The sequence below is a fragment of the Cynoglossus semilaevis genome, chromosome 2 (assembly GCF_000523025.1).
Source record: "Cynoglossus semilaevis isolate Cse_v1.0 chromosome 2, Cse_v1.0, whole genome shotgun sequence".
Taxonomy (NCBI): Eukaryota; Metazoa; Chordata; class Actinopteri; order Pleuronectiformes; family Cynoglossidae; genus Cynoglossus; species Cynoglossus semilaevis.
This window is the reverse complement of record NC_024308.1, coordinates 13040977-13058015: the sequence shown is the minus strand read 5'-3', so window position 1 is coordinate 13058015 and position 17039 is coordinate 13040977. Positions and strand designations below refer to the sequence as shown.

The 17039-nt window shown below is 42.0% G+C and overlaps 2 protein-coding genes across 8 annotated transcripts in view; one reads left to right on the top strand and one right to left on the bottom strand.

Annotated features, from left to right (window-relative positions):
* Positions 1-623: 623 nt before the first annotated feature.
* On the bottom strand, positions 624-6331 carry sirt5 (sirtuin 5). Of its 6 annotated transcripts, none has more exons than XM_025054197.1 (9): positions 6157-6331; positions 5431-5540; positions 5207-5340; positions 2962-3187; positions 2504-2591; positions 1753-1806; positions 1534-1657; positions 1186-1301; positions 624-1106 (listed from the first exon to the last, which is right to left on the bottom strand). In XM_025054197.1, exons 2-9 carry the CDS (start codon positions 5525-5527, stop codon positions 1034-1036), a joined length of 912 nt encoding a protein of 303 aa, XP_024909965.1. In that variant the 5' UTR covers positions 5528-5540; positions 6157-6331; the 3' UTR covers positions 624-1033. The 6 variants fall into 6 exon arrangements, with proteins under 6 accessions (XP_024909965.1, XP_008336708.1, XP_008336707.1 ...); XM_008338486.3 differs by lacking the exons at positions 5207-5340; positions 5431-5540; positions 6157-6331 and adding exons at positions 3424-3557; positions 3648-3757; positions 4480-4594; XM_008338485.3 differs by lacking the exons at positions 5207-5340; positions 5431-5540; positions 6157-6331 and adding exons at positions 3424-3557; positions 3648-3757; positions 4374-4546.
* Positions 6332-6786: 455 nt separating this feature from the next.
* The window catches only part of phactr1 (phosphatase and actin regulator 1), a 17243-nt gene continuing 6990 nt past the window's right edge, over positions 6787-17039 (top strand). The window contains exons 1-2 of one of the 2 annotated variants that reach the window (XM_008338483.3): positions 6787-7261; positions 16648-16812. In XM_008338483.3, the coding sequence (XP_008336705.1) occupies positions 7147-7261; positions 16648-16812 (280 nt within the window). In that variant the 5' untranslated portion in view covers positions 6787-7146. Of the gene's footprint in view, positions 7262-13792; positions 14647-16647; positions 16813-17039 lie in introns of those variants that run through there. The other variant, XM_017043000.2, reaches the window with a different exon arrangement.

Below are 17039 nucleotides of genomic sequence, written 5' to 3'. Positions count from 1 at the left end.
TTCCAAAACAGAACATCACCTTTTACCGAGCGGTGGGTTCCAGCTCTGTGACAAGCATGGGCTCATGGCCCTTTACCTGTCATACTGCTGTACAACAGCCAAACAACAGCCGTACAACAGGCACTCTGACAGGGTGTAAAGACAATAGCCTGAACAGGCATTGATCCACACCTTGGAAGTGTGCTAGGAGTTGCTGGTTTCATCTTTACTACAGTACTTTAAACCATGTTAAACCATGTCACAGTAACTACACTGAGTTAACTAACTAACGCAGTCTTCAGTTGTGCCTGCTGTCTCTGCAGGTGAAAATGAAGTCGGCCTCAGTTTCAGACGTTGTTGTTCACTACAGTCTGAAGGCGTGTGTGTCGTTGTGGTTGTAATTACAGTGAACAGCTGCTGCGAGTTCATTTCCCCGTGTTAGCCTGTAGTCTTTAACTTTTTAACCTTGTAGCTTTTGGAAACAATCGTCACAGTCTATGAGTTTAGATAATTAAAATTGTCCAAGAAAAAAAACGAAACCAAACTGGGAAAAAACGCAGCTGTAGCAGAGGTGAGACACTGCCCCCTACTGGTAAATCATCAACAGATACATACGGCAAAAGGACCAACAGGAACAACAGGAATTACATCGGCAGTTTCTTTAATTCCATTCCATTCACCTCGTTAGTTGTTCATTAACCTCATGAATAAAAGCAATTAAACCTGGAGAGATTTATGGACTCATGACGTCAGAGCTGTGCAAAGGTTTAAGGCAGGTGTATACATGAGATAGATAGATAGATAGTTTTGCATAAAACCTTTTTTAGTATTTTTCAGTAAATAATCCAAATGAAAACCTCTCTACTCTGTGACAAGTCCTTGATGATAATCAAAAATTATTTCATCCAATGCGTGACTTGTATTATCTTGTTTTCACCCGTGTCCACTTCCACATCTTCCACATTCCGTGGATATTTCCAATTTACCCAACATTCATCGTACTCGTCCCACTGACGTCGTCCAGAGGTTCACACACTTTTTTTTAACCAAGGTTCTAAAGTGGTTCAGTGTCGTGCCGAACCAGTGCTGGGGGTAACGTGGTTCCACAGGGACCGTGGAAGTGGAACCTGACCCACAAACACAGAAGGACTTTAGACTGTAGGATCCTGAGGCCGTGTGACCAAATCACATGGCAGTGATACACACCTGAAGCTCATGGTGGCCGGTGTGTCCTCCATGTTGAACTCTGCCACGGGGACACCTCTGGCCGCCACCTGAGGAGCAAACATGGCCGCCGGGTACACAACTGAAGACGTACCAACCTGTAGAGTGTGAAAAATATATGAATATGAATATATGAGTATTTGGTGCGATATTTATTATTTTCTTTAGAATCACATCATAATGTAGTGGGAATAAAAAAAACCCTACAATTTGTTTTTATTTATTGTGTATTTTTTTAATTTCAGTACTCTGTTTTTAACACACACCTCATGACGTCAACTCATGACGCGGTAAAAACACACACGTGGTACCAGGGGTCAACAGACTCACCACCAGGCAGAGGTCGCATCTGTCCAGGACTCGCTCTGCATGAGTCAGGACGTCTGCGTCCAGAGTCTCTCCAAACCAGACCACAGCTGGTCTCAGGAGACCGTGACAACCTGCCTGCTCACACCTGCAGAACACACACACACACACACACAGTTAGGGGAGGAAGAGATGGAGACACTGTCATTGTTAATAAATAAGCGCATTGAGAGTGATATCTACCGAGGCAGCTGCTCAACAGGGATCTGGGCGTCATGTGTGTCTGGATCTGGAGCACTGAGGAGGAGGACGCAGAGGTCAAAGGTCAACAGGACAAAATGACATACACCTAAAGAACACAAACACATAATGTATATGTATATATACATACATATATATATATATATTTATATATATATTTATATATATATTTATATATATATTTATATATATATTTATATATATATTTATATATATATTTATATATATATTTATATATATATTTATATATATATTTATATATATATTTATATATATATTTATATATATATTTATATATATATTTATATATATATTTATATATATATTTATATATATATTTATATATATATTTATATATATATTTATATATATATTTATATATATATTTATATATATATTTATATATATATTTATATATATATTTATATATATATTTATATATATATTTATATATATATTTATATATATATTTATATATATATTTATATATATATTTATATATATATTTATATATATATTTATATATATATTTATATATATATTTATATATATATTTATATATATATTTATATATATATTTATATATATATTTATATATATATTTATATATATATTTATATATATATATATGTGTGTGTGTGTGTGTGTGTCTGTGTGTGTGTGTGTGTGTGTCTGTGTGTGTGTGTGTGTGTGTGTCTGTGTGTGTGTGTGTGTGTGTTGGGTACATTCTTACCCTTTACCCGCCAGGGCAGCACAGATGGGACTGTTGTAATTGGCTGCTTCATGTCCACAGGTCATACATCGGGTTTTGAACAGGCTCCCTAAGAAGAGAAAGGATAAAAAGGTTGTATTTTTTCTTCCCCTTAAATAATTGATATTTTAACACTTGGTGATTGCTCTTTCTATGATTATTAGTTAGAAAAAACATGCAGTGAGAGGTAAAGACGACTGCAGATTCACCGACAAAACCAAATGAAACGGGATGTGAACTGCACCTGGTGATTCCATTTGTTTTAACACAACTCTGTTCTTTATTCGTAAGAGTTCATTTCTCTGCTCAAGGTTCAAAAGTATTAGGTTAAAAGTCTATAAAAATACTGGAGCAGAATTAAAGTTAGAAACAAATACATTACAGATGTCCCCAAATCCACCAAACAACAAATCGTCCCACTCTCACTGCTGACCATTTACCATGGATTTCCAGAATGTTCTTGGATCCGGCTCGTCGATGCAGCTCGTCGATGTTCTGAGTGACGACTGTAACCTCACGCCCCTGCTGGCGGAGTCTCTCCTCACACTCTGCTATTGCAAGGTGAGCGGGGTTGGGATTTTTTGTCAGCATGACTTCACGCCGGTAGTGATAAAACTCCCACACGCGAGAGGGATTCCGGGAAAAGGCCTCCGGAGTGGCCAGTTCCTGAAATAACCACGGTAATCCACACACACTGAGCAGGAAATGAAAACCAGCTCAACTCTGCTGAACTGATCTCCACCTGATACTGTCTACAGCAATGAAGGAGAATTAATTGGTTTGTTTTTACATTTTCATTTTGCAATTTCATTTCTGGGCATTGACAATGACTTTGAAACATTTATGAAAGCTATCAGGCTTTTTTCTGTTTTGTTTTTTTAAGGACTCAGGTACACACCTACCTGTGCTTGCCATTTCCTCCAGAATCCTCCTGCTCCTCTGAATGTGGGGACTCCACTCTCGGCACTCACCCCTGCTCCAGTTAGGATGGCGACGTTCTTAGCTTTGGAGAAAATCTCCCTGAATGCAGCCAGGTCTACAGTTCAGAAAATACACACTCATATTTATTCTGATTTTCTTTTTTCTTTTTTATGCTTACTGCCTGTAGGTTTTCATGCAACTGTACCTGAGCTGGGTCTGGCCATGTCAGGGCTGGGCCAGGACCTCTTCAGCTGGGGAAACAGGTGGGAGCTTCTTATGGCTCTGCAGGTGAGCTGATGCATTTAGGTTCTGTGCCTGGGCGAAGAAGAACGTTATGGTTTAGTCACGCTAAAAACAGTGTCTTCATATGTATGGTTTCTTGTTTTCTACTTCATGTAAACATTCAGTTTGTCCGATCCAGTGATAGACAAAATATGTAAACATCCCAACATGGAATGAACTGGTAAAAAAGTAACAACACACTTCTGCGTGTCTTAACCTCAGGGTTAACGTAGCATAACATTAAGAGACGTCATAAAAATTCATTAGTATAACAGTATAATATTTAATTTTAAACAGTAGCTTTTGTATAAATATGGAGCAAAAAACAAACAACATTTCCAGTATTTTATTTGTTTGTAAGTTTGCTGTCATAACAAACTGATTGACATCACATGTCGTCATCAGGAAACAGGCAGATTTCTTACAGGTCACAGTGGGCTCTATTTATTCTGGAGGTCATAATCATTAGCAAAGCGCTACTCTACAAAAGTGCATGGTAATTATTATTGTGATATGCAAAAAAAGTGCAGTACACCCCTCAGTATTTGTTCTAATGTGCACATTTAAAGAAACATATACTCGCTGCTGTCTTTGCAGGCACACGAAACTTGTAAACTTTCACGGAGCTAACATGCTAATTTAACAGTACCCGAATAGGCAGTGAGCGTCACAGCGCAGTGTTAAGTGAATCCTTCGTGTCAGTGGTTAAGATTAATCCACGGTGAACAGACGTGCGATTTCTTTTCTATTCAGACCTGTTTAACCAAAGGCAACGCCACAACCAGCTGTGCATAGACCCGGAAGTTCAATCTTGGGTTTGCTGTTTTCTCATTCGTGGATCGGTTTCTCACCACGTGAACCAATCAGAACTAAGAGGAAGGTCATAAAATAATATATAGTGAGCAGCAGAGGGCGTTGTTGGATCATAGTTCAGAATCTTGGTTGCAAGTGAACAAATCAATCACGAGATTTATTTGTAACACATTTTACTTTATTTTAATAACAATTATATAAATACATGAATTTTTATTCAACTCAGTCCATAGTGCTGCCACTTCAACCTATGTTTTTAAGGACCAGGAATTTTTCAGGATTCAGTCAGAAATAACTTACAATGCGACCGATCACAGATTAGTTGACAAATATCATAATATATGCGATTTTTACTGTCTATATTTCCTCCCATCGTGCTTTGTGGCCTTAAAATGCCTGAATAAAATTAAATTTTAAATGTTATCAATTAAATCAGCTCAGAAATGGAAGGTAATGTTTGGTCTAAACTCCAGTCATCATAATGTTAACTGGTCATTGTGTGTTTATTGGGGACGGCACAGACTAGTTTGTGTAACTAGACCAGAAGGAAATCGTTTTTACTCAACGTTGAATTTCATTTCTGGGCATTGACAATGACTTTGAAACATTTATGAAAGCTATCAGGCTTTTTTCTGTTTTGTTTTTTTAAGGACTCAGGTACACACCTACCTGTGCTTGCCATTTCCTCCAGAATCCTCCTGCTCCTCTGAATGTGGGGACTCCACTCTCGGCACTCACCCCTGCTCCAGTTAGGATGGCGACGTTCTTAGCTTTGGAGAAAATCTCCCTGAATGCAGCCAGGTCTACAGTTCAGAAAATACACACTCATATTTATTCTGATTTTCTTTTTTCTTTTTTATGCTTACTGCCTGTAGGTTTTCATGCAACTGTACCTGAGCTGGGTCTGGCCATGTCAGGGCTGGGCCAGGACCTCTTCAGCTGGGGAAACAGGTGGGAGCTTCTTATGGCTCTGCAGGTGAGCTGATGCATTTAGGTTCTGTGCCTGGGCGAAGAAGAACGTTATGGTTTAGTCACGCTAAAAACAGTGTCTTCATATGTATGGTTTCTTGTTTTCTACTTCATGTAAACATTCAGTTTGTCCGATCCAGTGATAGACAAAATATGTAAACATCCCAACATGGAATGAACTGGTAAAAAAGTAACAACACACTTCTGCGTGTCTTAACCTCAGGGTTAACGTAGCATAACATTAAGAGACGTCATAAAAATTCATTAGTATAACAGTATAATATTTAATTTTAAACAGTAGCTTTTGTATAAATATGGAGCAAAAAACAAACAACATTTCCAGTATTTTATTTGTTTGTAAGTTTGCTGTCATAACAAACTGATTGACATCACATGTCGTCATCAGGAAACAGGCAGATTTCTTACAGGTCACAGTGGGCTCTATTTATTCTGGAGGTCATAATCATTAGCAAAGCGCTACTCTACAAAAGTGCATGGTAATTATTATTGTGATATGCAAAAAAAGTGCAGTACACCCCTCAGTATTTGTTCTAATGTGCACATTTAAAGAAACATATACTCGCTGCTGTCTTTGCAGGCACACGAAACTTGTAAACTTTCACGGAGCTAACATGCTAATTTAACAGTACCCGAATAGGCAGTGAGCGTCACAGCGCAGTGTTAAGTGAATCCTTCGTGTCAGTGGTTAAGATTAATCCACGGTGAACAGACGTGCGATTTCTTTTCTATTCAGACCTGTTTAACCAAAGGCAACGCCACAACCAGCTGTGCATAGACCCGGAAGTTCAATCTTGGGTTTGCTGTTTTCTCATTCGTGGATCGGTTTCTCACCACGTGAACCAATCAGAACTAAGAGGAAGGTCATAAAATAATATATAGTGAGCAGCAGAGGGCGTTGTTGGATCATAGTTCAGAATCTTGGTTGCAAGTGAACAAATCAATCACGAGATTTATTTGTAACACATTTTACTTTATTTTAATAACAATTATATAAATACATGAATTTTTATTCAACTCAGTCCATAGTGCTGCCACTTCAACCTATGTTTTTAAGGACCAGGAATTTTTCAGGATTCAGTCAGAAATAACTTATAATGCGACCGATCACAGATTAGTTGACAAATATTATAATATATGCGATTTTTACTGTCTATATTTCCTCCCATCGTGCTTTGTGGCCTTAAAATGCCTGAATAAAATTAAATTTTAAATGTTATCAATTAAATCAGCTCAGAAATGGAAGGTAATGTTTGGTCTAAACTCCAGTCATCATAATGTTAACTGGTCATTGTGTGTTTATTGGGGACGGCACAGACTAGTTTGTGTAACTAGACCAGAAGGAAATCGTTTTTACTCAACGTTGGCCATCAGACATTGGTTCATGGGAGTCAACCTCCATCACTCTCACAACAGCGCCCCCATCACCACACCTCCATAATCGCAGCTCCCCTCCTCCTCTCTCCTCCTTCCACCGTCTGTCCGGGAGGGTGAAGGAGCGGCTGCTGCTGCGGCGCCGACTCTCTCTCAGTCCTCACCGGTCAGTCATTCAGTTGGTCGGTCGCCGGTCGTCTGTGGACGCTGCCCTTGCTGCCGCTGCTGCCCCGGCCGGCTGACCGAACATGGCGGCGGCCCCAGAGGAGGAGGAGTTGGACCGCAGACCCATCCGGAGGGTCCGGTCTAAAAGCGACACGCCTTACATCACTGAGGCACGGATCTCCCTGCACCTGGAGACAGGTAGGACATGGAGGCTCCTCCGTGTGTGTGTTGTCGCTGCAGCAGCTTCAGGGTCGTTGGTAGTGGGTCGGTTGAATGACCGGTTCCACAGCCTTATCAGCAGCAGCGTGACTTTGGGCTTTCATTGTGCGGCACTGGTGGTTTTCAGTTGCTCCCTGGTGGACGGTGGTATTACAGCCACGTACCGAGCCTTCAAACACACACACGCCAGGTTTGGTCTGTCTGTAAACCACCGTCAGAATGTGGGGGTAAAACATCAATTTGCCCCCACTGATGGATGGACTGAGGGCTGTTGCTTCACCCAGACTGTGGTTGCAGTGAAGTGATGTGTGAACTTTAAAAATGCTGCTGTTATTAAAAGGTTTTATAGAGAGGTGGATGCCCTGGAATCCTCTCTGAATGTGTGTGTGTTGGGGGTTGTCTGCAGCCAGATAAGTTATTGTGTTTCCTTTGTTGCCATGGTATCAATGTACAGCATCATCTGGATATGGAGTTACACACACACAGATTCACACTCAGGGCTGAATTACTGGATTGGAGCTCAACTACTGGTTCGCCACACACCGCAGAACTGGTGTCAAAATACAACGCAAAATGTCTCCCTGTGTCTGGAACCATTTTAAACCGAACTATGTCCATCCATCCAGTCATCCATCCAGTCATTGGTTTATGAGCTTCTTAGCTGCTATGAAAAACATAAAAAATAAACACAGTGTAATGAAATATCTTTTGTTTGTTTGTCTGTTTGAAGTTGGCTGTTGTCAAAATATTCACCACCCTTCAGGGGTATTGTCTGATTTCTGAGTGTCCTACAGGCAGACTGTGGCCTGCATTAGAACAACTGGTCTTGAAAAGGTCAGTGTTTATCAACAGTGGCCCTCAAGACATTTCTCTCTCACACACACACACACACACACACACACACACACACACACTGAGACCCCCAGAAGGAACATTATATAAGTGGGGAGCTGTCCACTACCCTTAGGTGCTGAAAATGCCACTGAGCAGAAGTGGGGAACTGCCTGGAGGAACTGCTTGGCATTTCTTCAGCCATGAGCGTCCATACTGGTGAACACAGACTCTGAAGCATTTCTTTGTTTATAAAAACGTTCACTTTCTCGTGTCCGACTATAAGAAATCCCTCTCACATGGTGTGTGAGTGTGTGTAGCCTGGCAGTGTTGCTGTGAGCTAGGATCAAGTCTGTGTTTTCCATTGGATAAAATCATAAAAATAGGGGGGGTTGGGTTGGGGGGGTGGTTTGTTATTCTGCTGGAGAAGCCAGTGCTCTTTCATCCTGCAGTGCCTCAATCACCTGATCTCATTTAACCAACCACACGGTGGTGTTATTTGACAGAGTTCCTGTAAAATGTGGTCATTTTTCAAGCTAAACTTAGAGGTGCATGATGGGAAAAAAGGGGCCTAACGTAAATCTTCACAAGACTATGAACAACAAACATCCTCTCAGTAATATATATATATATGGTTGGTTAACATTTTCATATATATACAGTATATGTGTGTGTGTATGTGCCCCCTCCTCATCCTGACCTTTATGACTCATGCTGTTCAGTGAAGCCCACCTACTTATAACCTCTCTCGCTCTCTCTCAGCTGCCTGCCACCACCCCCCCTCTCTCTCTCTTTTCTCCACTAAATAATTTTCTCCATTTTGTGTTCCATAAAAACTTGGCGCCTCCTCTTGGCCCACAGCCACATCAGCTCTGATTAGGATGTGCTGAGTCGACGTTGCACAGTTTCTCTCTCTTTGAGGCAGACCTTCCATCAGGCAGGGCTTGAATTTGAAGGAGTGGTGGGACAGTGGGAATGGGGGTGAGGGGCTGTGCTGCTGCTGCTGTTGTGTCACTGCTGTAAGTGTGCTCCTCATGGCCATTAGCTGCAAATAGACCTGGTCGACAGCAGGTGAAGAGGAGAATGGAACCAGCACCGGCGACCACATCAGCCGAGCGTCACTTGATTCTCGCCTTTTCCTTCCTGACATATCGCAGGTTTCCTTATATCCACTTCCATTTTATTTCAACAATCTACCATCATTCTCCCACCCACTCATTTGCTAATTCCCTACCATGTGTGTTTGTGGGTAGCAGCTGTTTTGCACTAATCCAGCCCACGTGGTATGCACAGAATCCCACCATTCATAACGGTTGTGACAAAAAAAAAAACGTGTATTTTTGCAAGGCTTATTTTACGTGTGACTTCTTGGTGCTTGTGTGTGTGTGTGTGTGTGAGTGTGGGTAGGAGGTGGCTGAGTGCACAGCAGTTTATCAGCCAGGATTTTGCCAGACGTCTTATCGCTCGTGCCACGTTCACCTCCCAAACCAGACTCAGATATTTTTACATCGGTGTTGCTGCCATCCTGTAATACAAATTTAAATCTCTACCTGCACCGCACTCTTCTACTGTAGTAATGACTCAGATCTGGAGCAGCTCCATTGGTTGTGGACTTCGAAACAGTCCAATTTAAACAAACAGAGAGAGAGAGAGAGAGAGAGAGCACCACAGCATGAAGCGATAAGGTGTGAGACACAGAAGGACCAAATGAGAGGATGTGGAGGAGAAGGAAGAGTTAAAGGTGAAGGAGGACGAGGAGGCGGCGGCAGAGGAGGAGGACAGGATGACAGGATGGAGACGTTTTATTTGTGGCACCATTACGACTGGCAGAGTGAGTAAGGAAAAGGATTTGTTCACTGAACATGGTGAGGACTGTTTGGGTAATTCTCTTCAGACCAGTTAAATCTGCAGCATCTGTGCCTGAAGCCAAAACACCAACACTGCCGTCAGCTCAGGTTAGACAGGCAGCGTGTCACACCTGCTGTGGCAGTGTAGGTAAAAAAATAGGAGTGATGTAGAGTGAAATGCAAAGCAGCACTTTCACTGCCTCCTACCAAACACAGGACTCCCCGTCCCTCCCTCTCCCCTCACCCGTCTTTATAGTTTTGAAAGGAAAACTATTGTGTACGTGGACAAAAACAGAGCTGAGGAGGCTATCTAACTCTGAGTTAGTACATTTAATTGAATTTATTTAATTGTATTATTTTTCCTGGTAAGTTAGTTGTGGACCACTTTTCATCTTCAATGATGACTGAGCCAAAAGTTGTTTGAAAGGTTTGGCCCCCTGTGATTGGTCACCTGAGCCTTTGAAGGTCAAGTTACTGCCACAATTTTCCTGGAACAAAGTCAGAAGGAGAGGAGGAGAGAAAAAGAGGGTAGGAGAGGAGAGGAGATAAGGTAGAATAACAAAGAGAGTGGAGGAGAGGGTGTGAAAGGAAAGGAGAGAGGTAAGAGAAGAGGGGAAGAGAGGATGACTCATATCCTTGTAATAAACCAAGTCTCAAATATTTACAAGGATGCGTACAGACACACACACACATGTACAGAGAGAGAGTCGGGGAGCGAGAGACAGAGAGAGAGAGAGAGAGAGACTCTGCTGCTCTGTCACTTTAAATTAATTGAACCTAATTGTGTGTGGGTTTGGCTGTGACTGGGATCTGCAAAATGAAGTGATGATAGACAACACAGAACTTAGAGTGACCTTTGACCTTACCCACTACACTCATCTTCACATATCAGTCATTCTGTCTCACTGTTCTCTTCTGAGGTTTTAGGAACCCGCCACCCCCACCCTCCCCTCCCCCAGCCTTCAGCTTCTGCAGTAGAAGACAGTAGTTTCTGGGATTAGTGAAGTCACGAAGAGTCAACTCAAACGAGGGGAATACTTTGGAGGCCTCTGTGTGATGTGAGAGCAGCGAGAACACTATAATAAAACATTAGCTTTTGTCTGCAGTAATTGGCAGTGTGATGGATGCGGCCGCGCTCATCTCTGATTCACACCCCTGACATCTTGATACATCAGCTGAGACGACTGTGTGTAACCATCTGTCTGTGAGGGCTGATGATTCTGACAACTTTTATCATGAACTACCCACTGGAGGGCAGACGGGGGGGGCAGTGTGTCTCAGTCCTGTACTGAGGCCTGTGCTCCTGCTGTGCTGCTAACAATCTACAGAACACTGTTCGTCATCCTTCTCACATTGTCGTCAACACCAACAACCATTGCGTTATTTGTTTGTGTGTCTGTAAATCAAAGATGCAGAGGTGAAAGAATTGATATCTACTCAGTTAGCAAAAGAAAATGTGCATAGTTGTTCTCAAATTATGACACAATCCTAGCACAGACGCGAGAGCTAACATTAACTATCGTAGTCCAGGTACAGACACCAGAGCTAACGATAGTTACCACAGTCCTTGTACTGACACCGGGGCTAACATTAGCTACCACAGTACTAGCACAGACACCAGGGCTAACTGGCTAAGTTGTACTCTGAATGTACTGTAATAGACAGTTAATCAAAGATGAAAAATACATATTTATGTTGTTTAATTTTAGTGGATCAGTTGTATCCAGACCAGCCTGACTAAGACCAGGATAGTGAGGAAGTCTACGACTGACACAGTCAAGATACGCACTAATGACTCATATCTACATATGTGCATTTGCCCTTTTCAGTGGCTCATTGATTGGGGCTAAATGGCAGAAGGAGTCTTGTTTTAGTCTCTGAACAGCACGTGTTCACCCTCACCGTCTCAGCCTCACATTAAATTTGCAAAGAAAATCTCTGTCCAGGACTGTAGTCTCAGCTCAGAGACCAAATTAGCAGCAGCGTCATCGATGGGCTCAGGTGATTCATTATTTTGTCTGATGGAGACAGAAGGCCAGACGGAGAAAAAGGGGACAAGAAAGAGGAAGAAAAGATTGTTCAGCTTTATGACGGACAGATAAGATCTTTATAAAGACGTTCATATTAATTAACAAAATATAACTGCAGACGTTATAGAGTTAATGTGATATCACCAAGTCAGAGGCTTACTTAGTCAAATGTTCAACCTTTGGGTCAAATGAGGGGCTGGACGTCATCTTCTCTCAACCAAAGAGAATATTTAGAGTAGGGCTAAGACTGCTGCAGCTCCCACGTGAACCGGAGCAAAAAAAAATTGACTAATGTGATACATAATATATCACATGTGATACAAAATAAATAAATCTCCAAATAATGTCTCAACTTCAAGTCAACTTCAGAAGGGTCAAAACACCAACATTCGAGAAGCACTTGTTCTAAAGAAAGTGGACCGCATCTGACTGGGTGTTAGGGAGTGTGTTTACAGTATATGGCCTTTTCATTTAGTCTTCAGCACATGGACTGACACACACGTGACCTCTAGCTTGTAATCAATAACTAATTGCATTTGTTTAACACAGTTGAATGGCACTGATTTGAATTAAACAACACAAAAGAGTTTCACAGAAAGGAGTCCCAGATAAAAGAGACACAAAGGTGGGGTAACGGTACAGGCGACACAGTATGATTGTGAAGGAAAAGCAGTGAGTGTCTGTACAGCGACAGGATGCACCCAAAAGGCCGATAGTAGAAAAGCAGAAATATAACAAAAGTTGACCCGTTCTTTTTTTTCAAATGACAAGAAGATAAGAAACTGGCAACACATCTTGTTGCCACTTTACTTGTGATACTGAAGAAAGTCATTCGTAGCCGCACTAACATCTTTTAGAACACTGATGTTTTTTTAACGAACTCTCCTTCGAAATGCTTTATTGATGTGTTAAACGGCGAATCGATGCGTCTCTGCTCCGAGATGAAGCTGCACCAGAGCCGCTCTGCACCGCAGTGATGTGAGTGACCACCCAGACAGGTCTACTGTAGGTGAGATCAATCCATTCGATGCACGTGTGGATCTCAATCACGGCTCAAAGCCAGTGAATAAAGATGTCTCAGAGTCTCTCGGGGACTTCTGTCTTTGTATGAGTGGTTGACGAAGTACTGCAGAGTTCCTGTAAAGTGGAGACGCACATGATGCACATCTGCTTCCACTGCTGCCTTCAGATGCTGCCAGGCAGTGACAGGTGTCAGGGGCTCACAGCCTCACAAACAGGAACAACTTGTGACAGTTGTACTGAAGGACGATGGTTCGCTGCCTTCTCTGTTGTGTGGAGAACACCTGTTCCCCAGTGTGTGTCTACACATTCACACCTGCACGCCCGTCTGTCTCAGTGCACGAGAGAGTGTATATGTGTGTGTGTCTGTGTGTATGCTTCACAGCTTTTCCCATATCTGAAATCATTCCGACTCGTCAGACATGATGAGGTGTAAAGTCAATTGCCAGCAGCAGTACATTGAGCTGTAACCTGTCAAGCCTTTGTGTCCCACTGGGCCTGTCATCTGTGATTCACTCTGAGTGGTAATAAAATCCTGGGGAGTTCTGGGTAGTGAGGTCAGAAGGCTGCAGGTAAAAATAGAACCAATTGTCTGGTATTTGCCAATCTAGGTGTTTGGATGTCTGACCTGTGGCTGACATCCAACACTGGAGATGTAGACCATAAGAAACTTTTTTTTTAAATAATCTTTTGTAATATATATATATAAGTTAAGGTATGACGTAGCAATATTAAATATGCTCACAGACTCCTCAGCTTGCAGCTTCAGTCTGTCACTGTGCTGGATGACTTAATTCTGGGCTCCACCTGCAGGCAGATACTTGCAACTGCATGATGTGAATGCAAATGTTTTAACTTATTACAGGCCCTATCTTACATTTTTACTTTCAAATGTTTTCTAAACAATGAAAGTGACTTTTTTTAATTGCATTAAATGTTTCACAACTTAATATATTGCTGTGTCAGTTTTTGAGTACTTAAGTTAACAAATATTAGGTTCGTTGTTTTAGGATGTAGCATCAACTAAAAAATGAATCAAAAACAAAAGGGATACAAACTCATGCCATTCTTAAGCTTTTTTTTGTCCTATAGCTTTTTGTCATTGTTGTATAGCTTGTTTTTGTTTTGAGTGTTCCTGCTGTCTCGAGAATACGAAATCATGTACTTTTATTTTGTAAATTCCAACCGGAAATGCCATGCCTAATTCTGACCCCTGAGTGGACAGAGCAGCGGCTGGAAACCGTTTGAAAATCCCCCACACCCTTGCATCCTTCTCTGCGGAGCAGTGGACGAAGTGTCCTGCTGAGCAGATCGAACATGGTGGACCGTGAAAGCGACGTGATGTGTTCACGGACAGGTTACGATTCCGCGTCAGGGTCTGGATATGGACCTAACATCGATTGTTCTTGGTTTAACGCGGCGCCTGTTTGCGATGAGCGTAAAGTAAAGAAGAGAAGGAGAGTGTTCTGCCTGAGGAGGACCAGGTCCCGCTCCAGCAGCGGAGAGGAGCAGGAGAAGGAGCAGGAGCAGCAGAGCTTCACCACCAACAACAACATGCCGTTCATGATCCACAGTCACATCAGCAAAGAAATCAAACACATCTGCAGAAACTGCCGAGCAGCGGAGCCGCTGGACGGTGAGGCCGAGTCTGGAGTCTGGTTTACTTTACTGCAGGAGCGGATGGGACTAAGGAGAATAAGGAGGAGGTTTGACTCCTTTAACTAGGATATGAAACGATGATGGGCATCTGCCGGTGTGGAAGATGCAGCAGCAGGAGAGAATATTCGCTTTTGACTTCCTTTACTACAGTATTACTGCTCTTGTCAATCCAGTGTCTTTAACCATGTGCCTCAGTACTGTTGTTGTGCTCTTCATAGAAAGTACTATTTTTCCCAGTGCATCGATATGTTAGTCATTTCTGGTAATAACATAACAACTCCACAGAGGTAGGGACGCTTCATTAGTCAGTTTATGGAGTGAGTGTCTGGATGTTGCTGAGCTGTTGTTATTGTCGCTGTTGAATGAGTCAGAGTTTAGACCACACAACCCAGGGGTCACACTGAAGAATGTGGCCCAGCAGTGTGAGGCCGAGCCCTCTGACTCACACCCTGTGTGTGTTTACAGGGACAGCCTCAGCTCACAAACTTATCACCAGCTTCGGTTTCTGAAATATCATCCTGGTGCTTGTCAACCACAGTGATCTTATTTAAGGACATTTTCCTCTATTTTTTATAAACAATTTTGTCAACTGTGGCAATGAGATTGGCCGCATTAAGCAGTTTTGTGACGTTATTAGTAAAGATGCACAAATCTGACTTTTTCAGTCCTGATACCAGTACATGAACTCTGCGTATTGTCTGATACTGATTCAATACCATTGTTGAATTAATAAACTCTATACCTCACTATAAGCCAGGGACTAAAGACGTCAGGCTTGACTGACAGGTTCATTTCCTAACTTGGTAAAGGTAATGTAACAAAGTAACTAATGTGTCATTGGTTTAAAAAAAACAAAAACATTAATGATTAAAATAAATCTGCAAAACCCCTATATAAACACTTGGGGTCAGTGCTTCCAAAGTTATGAGGTCATTTTGATTAAATCTTTTGCTCAAATAATGACAAATAATTTACTAAAAAAAAACCATTTAGGAGACAATAAAGACAAGAGAAGAAACAGCTAAAAACAAAAGAGTTTGAATCCACGAATCTGCTTGGTGGCCTTAAACCATGTGACGTGTCCATTTTCCCTCTTCCTGTGTTGTAAATGTGTTCCTAATGTTGTTGTTTACACTCAGCACCGCCTACTGAATTTGTTGAATTGTTTTCCTTCTCATTTCCTCCCGTCCTTCACCTCTGGCACATACTTCACACACCACGGTTGTGTGAAGTGTGTGTCCATGTGGCAGCAGCAGCGTGGTGTTGTAATGAGGGAAATAGGTGTAATTTTCAAATGTGCGATGTACAGAGCAGCCTTGGGTAAGATTGCTTTCCAACAGCTCCCTGAGGGGGCAGAGGGAATTACACTTCTCAGAGAAGACACTGATTAAAAAAAAACAGTGGAGGAGGGTACAGATTTCTGTTGGAACGAGGGAACGGCAGAATTCCCCTCAGTGGATTTCCACTGTGACGTTGTTGCCTTTTTTTTCTTTGCTGGAGGCGTTACATGGCGTTGACTGTAATGAAGATCCGTGCAAATGATCCTTACCTGTCCTGATTTATGCTCGGACACCGGGGAATTTAACATAATAATTCTGAACCATAAAAAGTAAATTTATAATGGACTTTTTAACTGGTTTATTATCTGAAAATTGATTTTCAATTGATTTAATGAGCAGTGAAGTTTATTGATGATCCAGAATGATGAGGAATAGTAAGAGTTTAGTATTTCAATCCCTCACTACATTTTTTTGCATTTATACTTTATTTAATTAATACATTTATCGCCCCGTGCCTAAAAAAAACAGTTACTTTTCAACAGAAAGGGGGTGGAGCTAATTGTTGCTATCCTCAAAAATTAGGTAAACAGGACATGTATTGTGATGTTATACGTGGAATAAACAGGTGTCCAACTGAAACTGTTTCTGGACAGGTGTCATTTACCTGCTTCTTAACATTGTCCTTTACTCTTTTCCAGCTGAGGAGGTGGGGAGACTGGCAGCCATGCGCTCTGATTCGCTGGTGCCTGGCACGCACACGCCTCCCATCCGCCGGCGGAGCAAATTTGCCACTCTGGGACGTCTTTTCAAACCCTGGAAATGGAGGAAAAAGAAAAGCGAGAAGTTCAAGCAGACGTCCGCAGGTCAGAAAGAAAAAAATGCATGCATTAGTAAAGCGTCGCACTGCTCTTCACTTCCTGTCACTCCCAGTCATCTAGATCTATCACACCAGATGGATATCTCTCTGCTGAAGTCAGTGGCTGAAGCCTTGATAAATGGGAGCAAAGAAGGGTTGGAGGGGGAGGTGATACAGCGGCCACAGGCAGCAACCATCTGATTTGTGTAATCAAAAGGCTTGGCAGAAAGGAAG

Coding starts and splice junctions, on each gene's coding strand:
- sirt5 (XM_025054197.1), bottom strand. CDS start 5,527: ATGCATCAGCTCACCTGCAGAGCCATAAGAAGCTCCCACCTGTTTCCC. Junction 3,188..5,206: donor GGAGGAAATGGCAAGCACAG/GTAGGTGTGTAC, acceptor TGGTTATTTCAG/GAACTGGCCACTCCGGAGGC. Junction 1,658..1,752: donor CCTGTTGAGCAGCTGCCTCG/GTAGATATCACT, acceptor TGTGTTCTGCAG/GTGTGAGCAGGCAGGTTGTC.